Genomic DNA, 15,398 nt, shown 5'->3' on the forward strand with positions numbered 1-15,398 from the left:
TAGCATCCGGATTTCCTGGACAATTTGTTTTATGATGTTGTAGGCTTTAATGTTTTCTTTGACTGAAGAATCAATTTCCTCTATTGTATCTTCAAAACCTGAGTTTCTCTCTTCCATCTTTTGCATTCTATTGATTATACTTGCATCATTAGTTCCTGTTCCTTTACCCAGATTTTCCATTTCCAGAATTCCCTCTGTGTTTTCTTTATTGTCTCCATTTCAGTTTTCGAGCCTTGGACATGTTTGATTGTTCTTTCTTGCTTTTCTTGCCTTTTATTTTTTTAATGAGATTTATTCATTTCTTTTCCAAATTTTTGTTTGTCTTTTCCTCTAATTCTTTAAGAAAATTCTTCATTTCTTCTTTAAGGGCCTCCATCATCTTGACAAAGTTATTTTTAAGGTCATTTTATTGCGCTTCTTATACATTGGGATGTTCAGGTCTTCCTGATGTAGTACCATTAGGTTCTTGTTTTCCCATATTGCTCCTTACGTTGTTGAAATGTATTCTTGCATTGACATCTACCTATCTCTTCTTCCTATTGGTGCAGGCAGTGTCTTTGCCTCTTGATCGCATCATCTCAGTCCTCTCTCAGTCCTATCTGTGCAGTAAATGTCTATGTCCCAGGGGGTGGCTGTGGTCCCAGGGATGGGTTGGTTTTAGGGGGGAGGAGCAGGGCGATTTGTGTAGCCTCCCTACAGGAGTCTTTCCTGCTGACCTACTAGTGTGGCTGAAATGAGTGGGGGAAAGACCAGTGGTTTTGCTCAAGGATTTAGGGCTGAGAGGCTATCTGGTCCAGATGGGAAGCTGGTCACTCATCTCTCAGTCCTCTCTGTGCAATAGACACACTTCTTTCTTTTTAAACTAAGATGCCAAAACAGTGGGATTTGCAAGAGCTAGTGCCTATGAAAACGAACCTTCTAGTCATTCATCCCAGTAAGGCTGTGATGACACAAATACTCTCAACCTCCTTCTCGGGATGCATTTGAAGACAATGAAGCCGTTGTTACATTACTCCATTAACTGGTAATAAATCTATGGCTTGGAGATATTTTTGACATTTTGAAACAAGAAGTTTGTTTAGCTCAGGGTATGCAGGGTACAAGTGTGACCTACTAATGTCTAAAAGTATACTGGGGGAAAACATGGGACAGATGTTCACTTAGGTTCTTAAATAGGATCAAATCTCATCAAAACAAATTCTCACTGGAGCTACCAACTCACAGCCACTCAGGGGTTCCATGAGCATGGACCCCTGTCTCAGGAGCCAGAGCAGGATTTTGCAATGCTTAGACATTTGGGGGGAAGAAGAGAAAACCTGGTCATGAGGGGAGTGTTCTCTACCATGCATGATAAGGATTTTTTGAAATAAATTAAGAATGCATTCCTCAGACATCAAAGGACCTACCAGAGGCAAGTGGGCATTAACCCCAAAATGTCTCAATTTTTCACTTTACTTATATCAAAATATATATGTCAATTTTAAAATAATAACTTTCTCATGGAATTTCAGATGGTTTTCAAAGATCATATAGGCTGTGATCAGGAATCTTGTTACCCTGCACATCACCAGAGCATGAATTTCCTGACTTCCCAAAGCAAGAAAGGGTAGACTGTTGCCTATTTCAAAGTCCAATTCTAACAGGCTGTTATATGGCAGTAAAATGTTCCTCAGTTATGTACCTATATGTGTTTCACTGTATCAGGCTTATGAATCACGTTCTACATACTGGGTTCAATTACAATTTTAGCATCTTAGCAAAACTAAGATGATTCACATCTAATTACTTATATTTGTTGCATAAATAGGATTATATTCTATAGCTCATGCTGGTGTGGAATTCATTATGTAACCCAGGCTGGCTTTAAAATCATGGCAGTCCTCCTGCCTCAGCTGAGATTATATACATGAGATATTCTGTCAGGCTTCATAAACATGTTTTGTTGATGTGGACTATTATTACATTTGTGAATTCTGTGGAACATTTGTTTAATGATGCAAAGATGTGTGGCATTCTTTTATGTTGCAATTACTTAATTCTGTGAAGCTGTGTAACTTTGTCTGCCTAAAATACCTGATTGGTTTAATAAAGAGCTGAACTGCCAATAGCTAGGCAGGAGAACGGATTAGCAGGGCAGTCATGCAGAGAGAAACATTGGGAGGAGAAATCTGGGAAGAGAAGATCAGGAAGGGAAAAAGGGAACGGAGGACATCAGGGCTCAGCCACCCACCTACACAGTAAGCCACAGGGTAAGAAGTAAAGAAAAGTATAAACAAATAGAAAAAGATACATGATAAATGCCCAGAGGCAAAAGGTAAACAGGATAATTTAAGAAACGCTGGCAAGTAACAAGCCAAGCTAAGGCCAGTCATTCATGAGAAAGAATAGTTTCGGTGTATTTATTTGTGACTAAACGGGCTAAGAAGCTGAGATAATAGCAAAAGAGAAGACAGGACAGGATGTAGGGAGGAAACCCAGCCTAAGACAAGATGGGACATAAGAAGGATACCCAGCCTGAAGCAATAGTAATATTACAGTTTGAATATTTCCCCCTTATTTAGAAGAACTGTAGTCCCGAAAAAGCTCAGCAGTGATGGAATAGGTATGTTGCCCAGCCCGTTTGTTACAGGTGTTTTAGTTCTCTGGTGCATACTGTTAGCCACACCAAACTCACAGCTGGGAGACTCCAGCTTCTTCCTGTTGGGGAAATGATGATTGTGGCACTCCTACACCAGGTGTATGTTTGGATGTTGCAACAGAACACTGCACATAGTATGACTTGAAAAAATAAGAACCCAATCTCTCATTTCTGGGGGGTACAAGTCTACAGTTCAAAGTTGGGCAGGTTCCACTTCCCTCTGAGAGTTTTGCAGGAATCCCTTCCAGGCCTCTTGCTAGCATCTAGTGAATGATAGCAATACTTAAGTGTCCTTTAGTTTATAGATCCATCACCTCATTCCCTGCACTTGTCATCACATGCTATTCTACTCATATCCATGTCTCCTGTCATAGAAGGACACCAGTCATGTTGGATTTAGAGCCTACCCAAGGACAGTTTGAGCTTTTCATAATTTGATTGCATTTGCAGACTCCTCCCAACTATGTAAGACACAGATGCCAGCACTTAGGTGAACACACATTTGTGTGAGAGAATTCAACTCATAAAATATGCACAGTGACTCACCAGTGGACCTAGGAAAAGCAAGAGAGAAAGGCCAACAGAACACATCCAAAGGAAGACAAACACCATTGTTGTTATGAATAAAAATGAAATATAAATATATCACAATAAAAGAATAAATTTGAAGATGGGGTGAAAAAATAAAGCTCAATTTGTCTCTTATCTTTTATCCCCAGACTTAAGTGTTTAACAAGCTTAATAAAAGCTTAGACAGGAGGAAAACAGTCACACCTTCAAAAGAGGTCAAAAATGAATCCAGGGAGTTCTGTCAAGGCCCTGGAATTCAACTGTATTGTTCCCTGTGGCCTCAGGCTCGGTGAGGATAGTAGAATGAATTATACAAAGGTAGAGATCAAGATCCTTAACAAAACACCTAACTCATGACTGACAAAATCCTCATAGTTACTGAAAGGGTTCTGATGACAATTCAAAGGGGTTCAAAAATAGTTTACCAGGGAATGAGGAATTTGTTAGAAAAGTTACCAATGGGATGAACAGATAAACAGATAGACAACAGCATGGCCAGTTCTTAGAGGAGAGTTCAGGGTTCCAGCATAAGAGATAGACAGAATGGGTGGGGAGCTCACATGGAAGAAGTCAGGGTCTCTTCTTATACATTTCTGAGTACAAACTTGGAGCCAAACACTTCCGATTCACAGGACAAAGGATGGGGATTGGGGTGTGGAGCAGGATCATCAAAACTCCTTTGATGCAAACTTGCTTCCAAAGAGAGAGATTGAGGCACCTAGAAGTGTGTCAGCTAGGGACTCACAATGACTCAGTAGGGTGTCTGATGCTAATGTGAGAGGGAATCTGGCTGGATTTAACATAACACTAGTATAGTTACTTAGTTACTCCCATGCCTCCCTCAGTAGCATGCTAATAGCACCAACCTTACAAATACATTATAGCTTGTGAAATGTAAAGACAGCAAATACAGTTAAACTCTGATGACTACCCATTTTACCACAGAGGTAAGATCTCAAACACATCCCTAGACCTCCTCAGAAGTGGTTACTAAGTGCATATTGAGGGAAGCACAGAGGACACCTGGAGAGACAAAGATGAATTGAGTGTTTTCCTACTGGGCTGATAAAATTCAGCTGTGCAACTGCCCAAGCATGTTGCTCTTTCTGGAATTCTAGAACTCAATCTTTCCTGTCTGAGGCAATCTTAGCATGTAGCAAGATCCATGTATTTCTGTAAAACATGCCTACTCACTGTGGCAAGGCAAGGTGACAAATTCCTTTAATCCCAGAACTCAAAGACAGAGAGAGGAAGGCAAGTCTCTGAGAGCCTGATGTACATAATGAGTTCTAGTAGAGCCAGGGCTACCTAGTTAGCTGGGATTCAGAACTCTCCAGAATTCCATAGATATTTCAAGATTCCAAAGCGCATTTGAGCAGCCACGCCTACTTTAAACTTCAGAGGCTTGGCCTGAAGCACTGCTTCAGTACTGTTCTAGTTCAACACACTTCTCCCCTGATGAAGGAAAGGCAGGCATGCTGTACAGCACCAGACTAGAGAGGGATGGTGCTACAGCTTGTCTCCACAATCCAAAAGAAAGGCACACGCCATGAAAAGACATGTCAGAGGGACCAGTATTGGGTCCAGCTACATCACGGGTCAAAGCTGTAGTATACATGCTTTCTACTTGGTTTAACTGGAACTAGAAGCCCAGGGCTGAGGAAAATGCTGCTGGAATAGGCAACAGAATGGTGCTTTAACACTGAGGAAGCACGATTCAAGACTGCACAGAGCACAAGGAAAAAGATGCAAGTAAACAAACTGATATAAAATATGTTTAAAGAGTCCAAGGTAAATGTTCTGGAAGCCAAGAAACAGAAACATCCTCAACTGATGATGCTCACAACCCCCAGTGAGACTTTCTGACATATGAGTTCATTTTCTTATGACTATAAGCACAACACACACACACACATACATACACACACACACACACACACACACAGAGGCAGGCATGCAGCCCATGCATGCACACAGGTCTACAGCAAAGGAACCCCACAAGATGAATCTCTCTTACCTTCCAGAGGTCGGAGGACCCTTCTAAAAGTTTTGCTTTTGTGTGACAGTACTTTAGGGCCAACTGCAAGCACTCTGTTCCAAATTCCAAGTCATAGTCACTACACTGATGACAAAGGAAAAAAAAGCAGACATGGAGGAATTAACAAACTATAATACAATTGGTAAAAAACAAAGCAAAACAAAACAACTAAATATAACAACTAAATATAAAAAAGGAAGCACTCAGAGAATTAGCAAATTATCTGATTATGTTGTAGAATAATCTTTCCTGTGCCCTAAAAATGAAATGAAATAAGCAAGTGGGAAATTATAAACCATCACAAAGATTTAGGCTCCTCTGGGTGTCTCAGACCATAAAAATGTTGGTTTCTGTTGCTCATACTTGAAAGTAGGGCTGAGGAATTACCATGTCAGAAATCTCCATTTAACAAACATAAATCTGTAAAATCCAAATAGCAGTCTTCCATTTATAACATGACATTAAGCCATCACAGCTATTATTCATTTTAATGTTTAGAATATCAATATATCATTCTTAAAACATTCATATCTTTGTTTTTGAACACAGAAATGGTTTTATGATATAGAAAAGCAAAATCTCAGATACAGTAGAACATACATAACTGATATAGAGTGGAAACATCAAAATCACTAAGGAACGATACAATTAATTCAGTGAAGCTCTGAATAATGTGCCATCTACATAAAGATAAGTAACACATGAATCATGTCCTCAGATGCAGGATGACTTTAGGGATTGGCAACATAATGTTGTCTGCAGCACCGGAAGTGTATCTACAGGAAACTCACTGGGAAATTACCTGATTGTTATGTGAGGTTATCCGGAAAGGTCTATCAGAGACAATGGTCTCTGGCCTCCAGCTGGAAGATTAACTGGAGGATTAGTAACACCTTCTAATCAAGCAAAGTCTTGTCAAGGTAAGAGCATCAAGGCCTTTTTATTTTACAAGTCTATGTGTGACAATGCACCTATGCATATATGTGTATGTGTGTGCACTTGTTTGTGTATGCATCTATGTGTGAGGTTGAACCTATGCATCTATGTGTGTGGAAGCACCTATGTGTGTGGATGAAGCTATGCATCTATGTGTATGTAAGCACCTATGTGTGGGGATGAACTTATGGTGAGTATGCACCTACATGTGAGGATATATCTCTGTGAGGAGGCACATATTGTAGGAAATACCTATGTGTGTGTGAGCACCTATGTGTGCAGATGCACATATGTTTGAGGATGCATCTATACATCTATGTGTGAGGATGTATCTGTGTGTGAGGATGCACCTATGTGTGGGGATGGATCTGTGTGTGAGGGTGCACCCATGTGTGGGGATGCATCTTCTTGTGAGGGTGCACCCGTGTGTATGTATGCATCTATGTGTGAGGATGGATCTGTGTGTGAGGATGCATGGGATACAGGTTGGTACTAGGGATCCAAACTTGAATTCTTATGTTTCTATGACAAGCACTTTACCCACTGAGCCACCATGTAAGGGGAATAGCAGCAAGACACAATAATGAATAAATTTTTCAGCACAAATTCCAGAGTTAGTTATTTTATTATACTGGAAGATTACAAAACCATCATTGTAGTAGGCTTTGAAATTAATGAAGAAAATAGCCAAATATTTGATAAATTATTGTGAATGTTGGTAGACCTCTGCTTTATACTTTCTACATTTTTACATTATCTGGTAGAATGTCACATGTCTATAGAGGGAAGAGCTAATCCATGGTTAAATTCAAACCATGACTAATAAAACCCTTGACTTTTCCCTGACTCATCACACTACCAAAAAAGAAACAAGAACAGTCCCTAGCCAACCTTGCTGGTGCTCACTAAATGCATAATGAAAAAAAGCCCATAAGATACGTTCCTTCCTGCCCACCTCCCACAGTGGTGTGAAACAAACCGGATGCTATGCTCTTGGCAATGCCATAGGTAAGTCTGTGTAAAACAGACATATATATATATATATGTATATATATATATATACACACACACACACACACACACACACACACAAGTCTGGACTTAGCACACTATACAGATTAATATCATATCAGTAATGGGTTTGAAGACATTTAATAATAAAACTTCTTTAAAAGTGAGTTCAGAAGTCTGCAATCAGTGAAAAAATCTGAATGTCTGCTGTTCAGAATATTAATGAGTAGATTGTTTTTACTAAGTCATGGAAAGTTACAGCTATGATACACATATTTGAGCAAAGGAAAGACAAATGAAGTACCAAATGGAAGCTTTGTTTTTCAGTCTGCCAGAGGTGTGGTCACACAGGCGGAGGAGGGAGCTCTTGACCTCAGAAAAGTTACACTTTCCTATGAGAAAAAGGTCAAATGTACTGGCTCACTCATATCCGTATGCAAAAGGAAGAGACAATGAGGGAACAAGTAAGACCTGGGTGTAAAGCTTGATCCCAGCCCTGTGGTGACACTGGTGGAAATTTTAGGTTGTACTGCTAGTGCAAGGTGTGTATCTTTGAAGGAGATATGAAACTGTAGCTTCTTCTCTGTCTTCATGTTCAGATACCATGAGGTGAACAGCTCCCTCTGCCCTTTGTTCTGAAGATTTAACCTCCTATCCATTACCCCAGAGTAAAAGGAGCAAGAGGCCACAGACTGAAAGCCATGAAACCATGAGATAAATATTTGCTACAGGTAAGTTACTAATATTATGTATTTTGTTACTAATATTATGTATTTTGTCACAACAGAAAATGGACTAGCATGCCCCGTGATTGGCCTTGTAATCTCAGTGGAGAAAGACCACTGAGCCAAATCATGGCCAAATTAATTAAAGCAAGTTTTATTAGTGTACTCAGGCTGTCTCCCCCTACGGCAGAGTTCAAGAGATCAGCACTGGAAAGATAAGGTTTTTATTGCTTAGGAGTAAAGGGTTTCCAAATGGGAAATCAGCAGGCAAATACGTGGGGGTCACAGAAACAGAACATAAGCATAATCAAGTTAGTGATAATAACCTTCTGAAACAAAGGTTACAAGATAGTCATAACAACCTCTTGAAACAAAGAAGCAGATAATACAGAATTATTTGTGGCTATAGATCCAAGTGGAGCTAACTTAATTATTGAAAAACAGAGATTTAATTATCAACAAGAACAAACCTAGTTTGTCTTTACCATAAGATGGCTTTTAAGTCCAAGATGGAGGCAGACTGGTTCATCAGGCCCTCCTCAGTAATCCACTCCCCAGAAAGAAACCCTCACAAACACATCTAGCATTCTCCCTATTTGTTCCTGTTGTTTTCTGCTTTGGCCACTAGAATCATGCACCTATTAATCACAGACATTTTTAGTCCCCAGTAGAGTAATTCTTGAATACTTGCCATGTCACATTTGGTGACACTTCCTGTCTATCTTTGCCATTTCCTAACTTCCCAGGTATACTCATACTTCCATGATAGCGATAGTTACTGTGTAAAAGATGAATAGGACTTTGGATATGTTATAGTTATGGAGAGATGAGCAAGCATATCTGTGGTTTATGATGAGACCTCCATCCTTCCACAAGACTGAACCTCTGGACTGTGCACTCATCAGTGGAGTGCTCAGAGCTACAGGAGTTGGGCTAGAGTTGGTTGTTTCACTCTGCATTGTGTTAGTTGGACTTTCTCATTGATGTCACCAAGTAAATAGCTGGAAAAACAGGAGGAATGGAGTAGCAGAGCATCTTCATTATGACAGACAGGAAGGAGAGAATTAGCAGGAAGGAGCCAGAACATGAGGTAGCACCACAATATACACTACTTCCTTCAACAAGGGCCCACATTTCACAGTTCCATCAATAGCCAATACTCTGTCCTGTCCAATTGGGTCAAGTTGATAGCCATGATAAACCACCAGAGTCATGCTGCTCAGGCTCATGCTCACCTGACACCACTTCTCAGCAAAATTTCTCTCTGGTAGGTTTGGTCTATAATTATGTATTTGTTTCTCCAAAAGAGGGCACCTATAACCTCACATTTCTCAATGATAGAGATGTGATGTTTCAGCTTTTATACATGTTGAGATGGAGTAATGGCTTCGAGGCTCCTTAAAGAGGACCACACGTACTTTTCAGGAGGCTACAAGAGATGACAGTCTACAAAACTGGAAAAGAAAAATGAGACAAGAAAAGACATGTGATATGGAAAGCATATATACACAAAAGAGTGAGGAAAGGGATTCCAGGATAGGCGTCAAAAGGAATCCCAGTGATTATTCTGTGGAGCAGAATGAGATAACAGACAGGAGGCTCGGCATAAAGAGTGTCTGTGGGAGGTCTCAAAATAAATAGAATGCTTCTAGACCTGAAAATTAGACATCAGGATAGGCATGAAGGTATTTTATTTTTGTGTGTTCCCCACATATGAACCTACCTGTCACTGCTTCTTCCCTCAAAGAATGTAACATTTATATAGTATACTATACCATGAAGGAAAAAATGCTATATTTCCTTAAAAAAAAAAAGTGCTTACTAACAATAATAAGTATAGTATTATTTCAAATACAGACTTTTAATACTTTCAGACCAACCTGATATTCCAGATAAAAGCTGCAGAAAATATAAAATCTAAACACCTAAATCTAAAACCACATCTATGTATTGTTACTCTATCATAAAATTTTAAATATGGCTAGCATTAGAACAGATGGTATTAATTCTCACGTGCATCAATCAACTTGTTCTTGTAATTACTTTTTCTAAAGTGATGTACTTATAGCACACCCCTTAGTAGGCTTTATCTAATTAACAGAAGTGCAGACATGCTATAGTGAATGTGAGGCACTGTGACCAATGGAGAGCATAGATACTGGAAACACAGAGACCTGGCTTCCTCCTGACACAGGTTTCACACTGGGGACAAACTACTTAACCTGTCCCTTAGTGTTTTCAATTTGAGGAATGGTGACCATAAGCAGAAAATATTACAGTAACTATGAGACATCTGTAGAGTGATTACTGCTGACATGTTTTTTATGTGGTCTAAAAAAAGTATCTATGATAAATTCAAGCCTATAATCTGGAGTTTGAAAAGCTGTCAGGACCTGATCAGTCCCCATCCTAGCTGTGTAGAGCTTTCTTCTTTCCTTTTTTTTTTTTTTTTTATCGATCCCAGTTCCCTCTCCCTCCCTCTACCCTACCCTCAGATGCCCCCCCAACCACCCCCATCCCACCCCCCTAACCCCCTCCCACTCCACAGGTAGGGTGTTTTCTTCCAGGAGGGGTCAAAAAAAATCTGTCAAGTCACTTGGAGTAGGGACTAGGTCCTCCCTCCTTCTTCTAGGTTAAGGGAGTATCCCTTCATGGGGGATGTGCCCTCAAGGTCCTTTTGTGCACCAGGGATACATCCTGGTTCCACTGTCAGAGGTCCCTTAGACTGTCCAGGCCTTCTAACTGAGACCCATGTTCAGGGGGTCTGAGATGGTTCAATGCTGGATTCCCAGATATCAAACTGGAGGCCCATTTGAGTGTAGAGCTTTCTTGACAGCAGGGAGATTGGACGTGAGCCTAACAATTGAGGTAGCAAGGCTATCCTTGCTCAGTGTCTGCTCAGAAATAGATTTGTCTACTTTGTCACAATAGGGAAAGATTTCCTTGTTTTTATGACTGAAAACATTCCAGTGCTTGTGAATGCATATAACTGTGTTTTCTTCATTCATTCATTCATTGATACATATTTCAATATTCCCCATCTCAGATGAATATGGCTTCAAAGGAAATCAGTGCATATATTTTCATCATATGATTCATACACTCTCCTTGGCAGTGCAATCAGAGCCGGACAGCCTGGCCAGAGGTTCTATTTTTAACCTTTAAGATTTTGAGAAAACCAGATTATTTTCAGTAATGGTTTCTTGGGGTCACATTCTCACCAATAAAGTCCAAGAATTCCCCTTGCCTCATCCCATGACACTAATCTCTTCCTGCATTTTTGATAATGGCTATTCTAGCACATGTGAACTGATTTGCCTTTATATGAGCAACTAATTTCTGTTATAAACCTGCAAACTTCACTTTTATCTATAGTTCTTTTGGAATGTTCACTTCTAATAGCAACTTCAAATGTAAACATTTAATTCATTATCCCTCTTTCTCCCCCTTTCACTGAACCCTCCTGTTTACCTCACTGAGGCTGTTTCAAGCCCATGAAACCTACATTGGTTCTTTATTAAAAAGATCACCATTTTCTTAGGCTGTTCTCATCAACCAATAGCCCAAGAAATTTGTTACTAGGATCCCATCTTCCTTGCTGTGCTAGCCTAATCTTAAATGGTCTCTATAAATCCAGCCCACAAATTAACCATGTTATAATTAGCTTTCTTATTTAATATATGTGCACATCCTATTAAAAACCAAAAGCCTTCCAGGGATAATGGTACATGCTTTTAATCTTAGCACTTACAAAGCACAAGCAAGCAGATCTCTGTAAATTTGGGGCCAACCTAATCTACATAGGGAGGACTAGCCATCCAAGGCTACACTGAGACACTTGTTCAGGAAAAAAAAAAAACTATGCTGCAAGGCTTGATGTAAAAACAATCCACTCATCCTCCTATAACTGACTTAGTGTCTCATATAGGCAATCATCACAGGCTGTAAATGCTAGTCTAGTTTTTATTTCTCTATGTAACAGTCAACACTTGCCTGGTAGGAAAAAACTCTGTGGTCAGTTACAATACACTGTTCATCATACAGATGAACAGGGTACAGTGGCAGAGGTACCATCCTTTATAGCTGAAGGCTTCAGGGCTCTGATTTATCTGTTTGCTTTGGTGGCTTAGACTGGCAGGGCAGCAAATGTAGACTGTCTTCCTATGGCTGTAAGAGCAGCACAAGAGGACAAACACAGAACTGCTGGCATATTGTCAACCCCCACCTGTCACATCTAGCAAAATCCCTTTGCCCAATGCAAATCAGGCAGACAAATACAAAATCAAGAATGAGACACTTTGCCCAGAAGGGTTCATGGCTATGGTACAAAAGCAAGTCACTGTTCCCACAAGATAATGACTCTATTCTGGTTGCTAGATTTACCTACTACACGATGCTTCTAATTAATATACCTGTGATGTGACCTTTTGGTTTTCTGTTTTATTTATTGTCCTTTGAACAACAAGAAAAATCTTTATCTCTTTTCCTCACCACAATACATAGCCACACTTCCCATTCCCCATTCTTTCAGTATTATAGTTTTGATCTTACCAACACCGAGCTTTTACAACAATGGTTATGCAAACTTTTGTCATAGAACACATAATGCTAAAAGTTACTTTCTTAAATAAGTTTACTTTCCCTGGAATTCGAGCTTGTCTTTTGTCTTATGTTGTTAACTTTATATATGCTTATAACTCAGTACTGCATATTTGGCTATTCACACCCCCATCTACTCTCAAGATATGTTAAGATTCATGAAAAAGTCACCCTTGGAACCTTCCAGGGACCATTGTGCTTATGCCAATTCCATAAGTTTTTTTTTTCTTAGAATGCTATATGCCATCTCAGGGACATTCACAAACTCTCTATCATTCACCCCCACCACCCCCTAAGTATGCTGTTTACTCTTCTTTCTTAAGTAACCCATTTTCCCAAAACTAATCCTCCAAGAACTTCCTATGGAAAGATTGCATAGAGACGCTTATGAAAATATCTGAGATCAGTATGTTTAGGACTTTGCTCTTAGATTGGACAGACTGAACAAACAAAACCACTCCAAGGACAGAAGGAAATGTCAAAAAGATGCTAGCTGCAGAGACAGGAACCAGGGTCTTCTCTATCAACACTCAGCATGCATGGGGCTTCCTAGGTCAGCAGTCAGCATGCATGGGGCTTCTCAGTCAGCAGTCACCATAGACAGCATGCATGGGGCTTCACAGTCAGCAGTCAGCATGCATGGGGCTGCTCAGTCAGCAGTCACCACAGACAGCATGCATGTGGCTTCTCAGTCAGAAAACAGCATGCATGGGGCTGCTCAGTCAGCAGTCAGCATGCATGGGGCTGCTCAGTCAGCAGTCACCATAGACAGCATGAATGTGGCTTCTCAGTCAGCAGTCAGCATGCATGTGGCTTCTCAGTCAGCAATCAGCATGCATGTGGCTTCTCAGTCAGCAGTCACCATAGACAGCATGCATGTGGCTTCTCAATCAGCAAACAGCATGCATGGGGCTTCTCAGTCAGCAGTCAGCATGCATGGGGCTTCTCAGTCAGCAGTCAGCATGCATGGGGCTTCTCAGTCAGCAGTCAGCATGCATGTGGCTTCTCAGTCAGCAAACAGAATGCATGGGGCTTCTCAGTCAGCAGTCAGCAGTCAGCATGCATGGGGCTTCTCAGTCAGCAGTCAGCCTGCATGGGGCTTCTCAGTCAGCAGTCAGCATGCATGGGGCTTCTCAGTCAGCAGTCAGCATGCATGGGGCTTCTCAGTCAGCAGTCAGCAGTCAGCATGCATGGGGCTTCTCAGTCAGCAGTCAGCCTGCATGGGGCTTCTCAGTCAGCAGTCAGCAGGATAAGCTCTGGAGTCACTGTTTGGAAAGCACCTCAGCCCTCCACTGCAGTCTGTGCTCTCCTCTTCACACCCCTCCCAGGGCTGACATCTTTGTAAACTTCTTTCAAGAAACATGGACTGTTTCTCTTTCCTTGCCTCCTAAGCTTGGAGAATTTTTTGCTTGACCCCAGTTGCTTGGAACTTTGTCCTCTACTGAGTCTCTAATATTAACTCAGCTACTTTTTGTTGTTGTTATCGGCACTCCTCCTATTCTTTAAGGATTTATGACAGTTTTTATTCCTTTCTATTCCCTCAAATGATGTTTAAGTTGTGAGTAAAATGATAGAAATGTCCAGTCCATCATCAGTGCCTAGACTGAAACTGTGTACATATTAATTACATACATATTCCAAAGTGTCTTCTAAAAGATGGTCTTGACTCATAGACCTACAAATGGTATGCAATTGTAGCAGGCTTTAAAACATAAAGTAAATGTATATGACTTGTAGGGATTTTAAATTTCTGAAAAAAATATATTGTGTGTAATGTGATTATACTTATGGGAAAGGAAGGATTCCTTAATTTTCAGAGGTTTTACAGCATGTCCCCCCAAAAAAGGGTAGGAACTATTGTTTTATGGTAATTATGTAATGCTCCATGGCCACAAATAATCTGATTATACATCCTTCCACTCATTACAACATTCAAATTAGGATTTCAGTAGGGCAGCCTGGGAAGTTTGCCCAACAGGGAACAATATATACATTAGAGTAAAGCTAAATCAAAGGCGTGCATGCACAGGTTTCCCACTTGGTCGCTGGAGGAGCATGCTCACAATATTCAAGTATTAACAAAATAGACCAGTTTACAATTAGGTAAACAATGAACACCTGCATTCAATTTATCATCTCAAAATCAAACCCGAAGCATTTTGCATACATTTACATTGCTTGAATTATGCAATGCTCCTTCGAATTGCATGAGACAGTTATCCAAGAAGCTTTGTTCTCTTATCAGATCACCTTCTGAGTAAACAACCTCAGACTGTGTCCATAAGCGATGGGAATAGAAACAACCCTCACTGTATAAGAGTAAAAGCACAAATGGTGTGGATAAGCACAAGATTTCTTTTTGGGTAGGAATTTTTAAATGAGTTTACACAAAAATGCATTTGCAAAGGCCTTTAAATACCTTGTATGAAAAACAAATCTACGAGATTATCCCAAACCTTGGCAAGCCTACATAGCCAATGTTCATTAAGAATGGCAATCCCATCCATAGCTGTCAGTTCAGCAATGCAAAAATATTTTTAATTTTTTTAATGTACGGATCCAGATAATCAGTATAAAATAGTGGTAATAGGAAACAACTGCACTGATAATAGATAATATTAAAATGCCACTCTCAGCCCTTTCTTTTGACCTTAACAATCAAATATTGTAAAAAACAATAAAGAGCAAAAAAGGTCAGAGGATTATTGGACTCTCATTTATCTTCTTGGGTAAGCTACTCAAAAGTTAGACAATAAAATCAGAAAATGAAATAGCGGCCTATATTGCAAGGCATTAGTTCTATATGGCAATAGACTATCAAATGTGTATAAACAACTGAAGGAAAACAAAACCCTTATTACCATCTAAACGCAAAGATAAG

General features: G+C 40.1%; 1 protein-coding gene across 1 annotated transcript in view; it reads right to left on the minus strand.

Annotated features, from left to right (window-relative positions):
• Crppa (CDP-L-ribitol pyrophosphorylase A) overlaps positions 1–15,398 on the minus strand; it is a 272,273-nt gene that overhangs the window by 181,225 nt on the left and 75,650 nt on the right. The window contains exon 4 of the mRNA XM_051175086.1: positions 5,226–5,330. Within this exon, the coding sequence (XP_051031043.1) occupies positions 5,226–5,330 (105 nt within the window). The remainder of the gene's footprint in view (positions 1–5,225; positions 5,331–15,398) is intronic.

This window comes from Phodopus roborovskii, unplaced genomic scaffold (assembly GCF_943737965.1).
Source record: "Phodopus roborovskii unplaced genomic scaffold, PHOROB, whole genome shotgun sequence".
NCBI classification, from domain to species: Eukaryota; Metazoa; Chordata; class Mammalia; order Rodentia; family Cricetidae; genus Phodopus; species Phodopus roborovskii.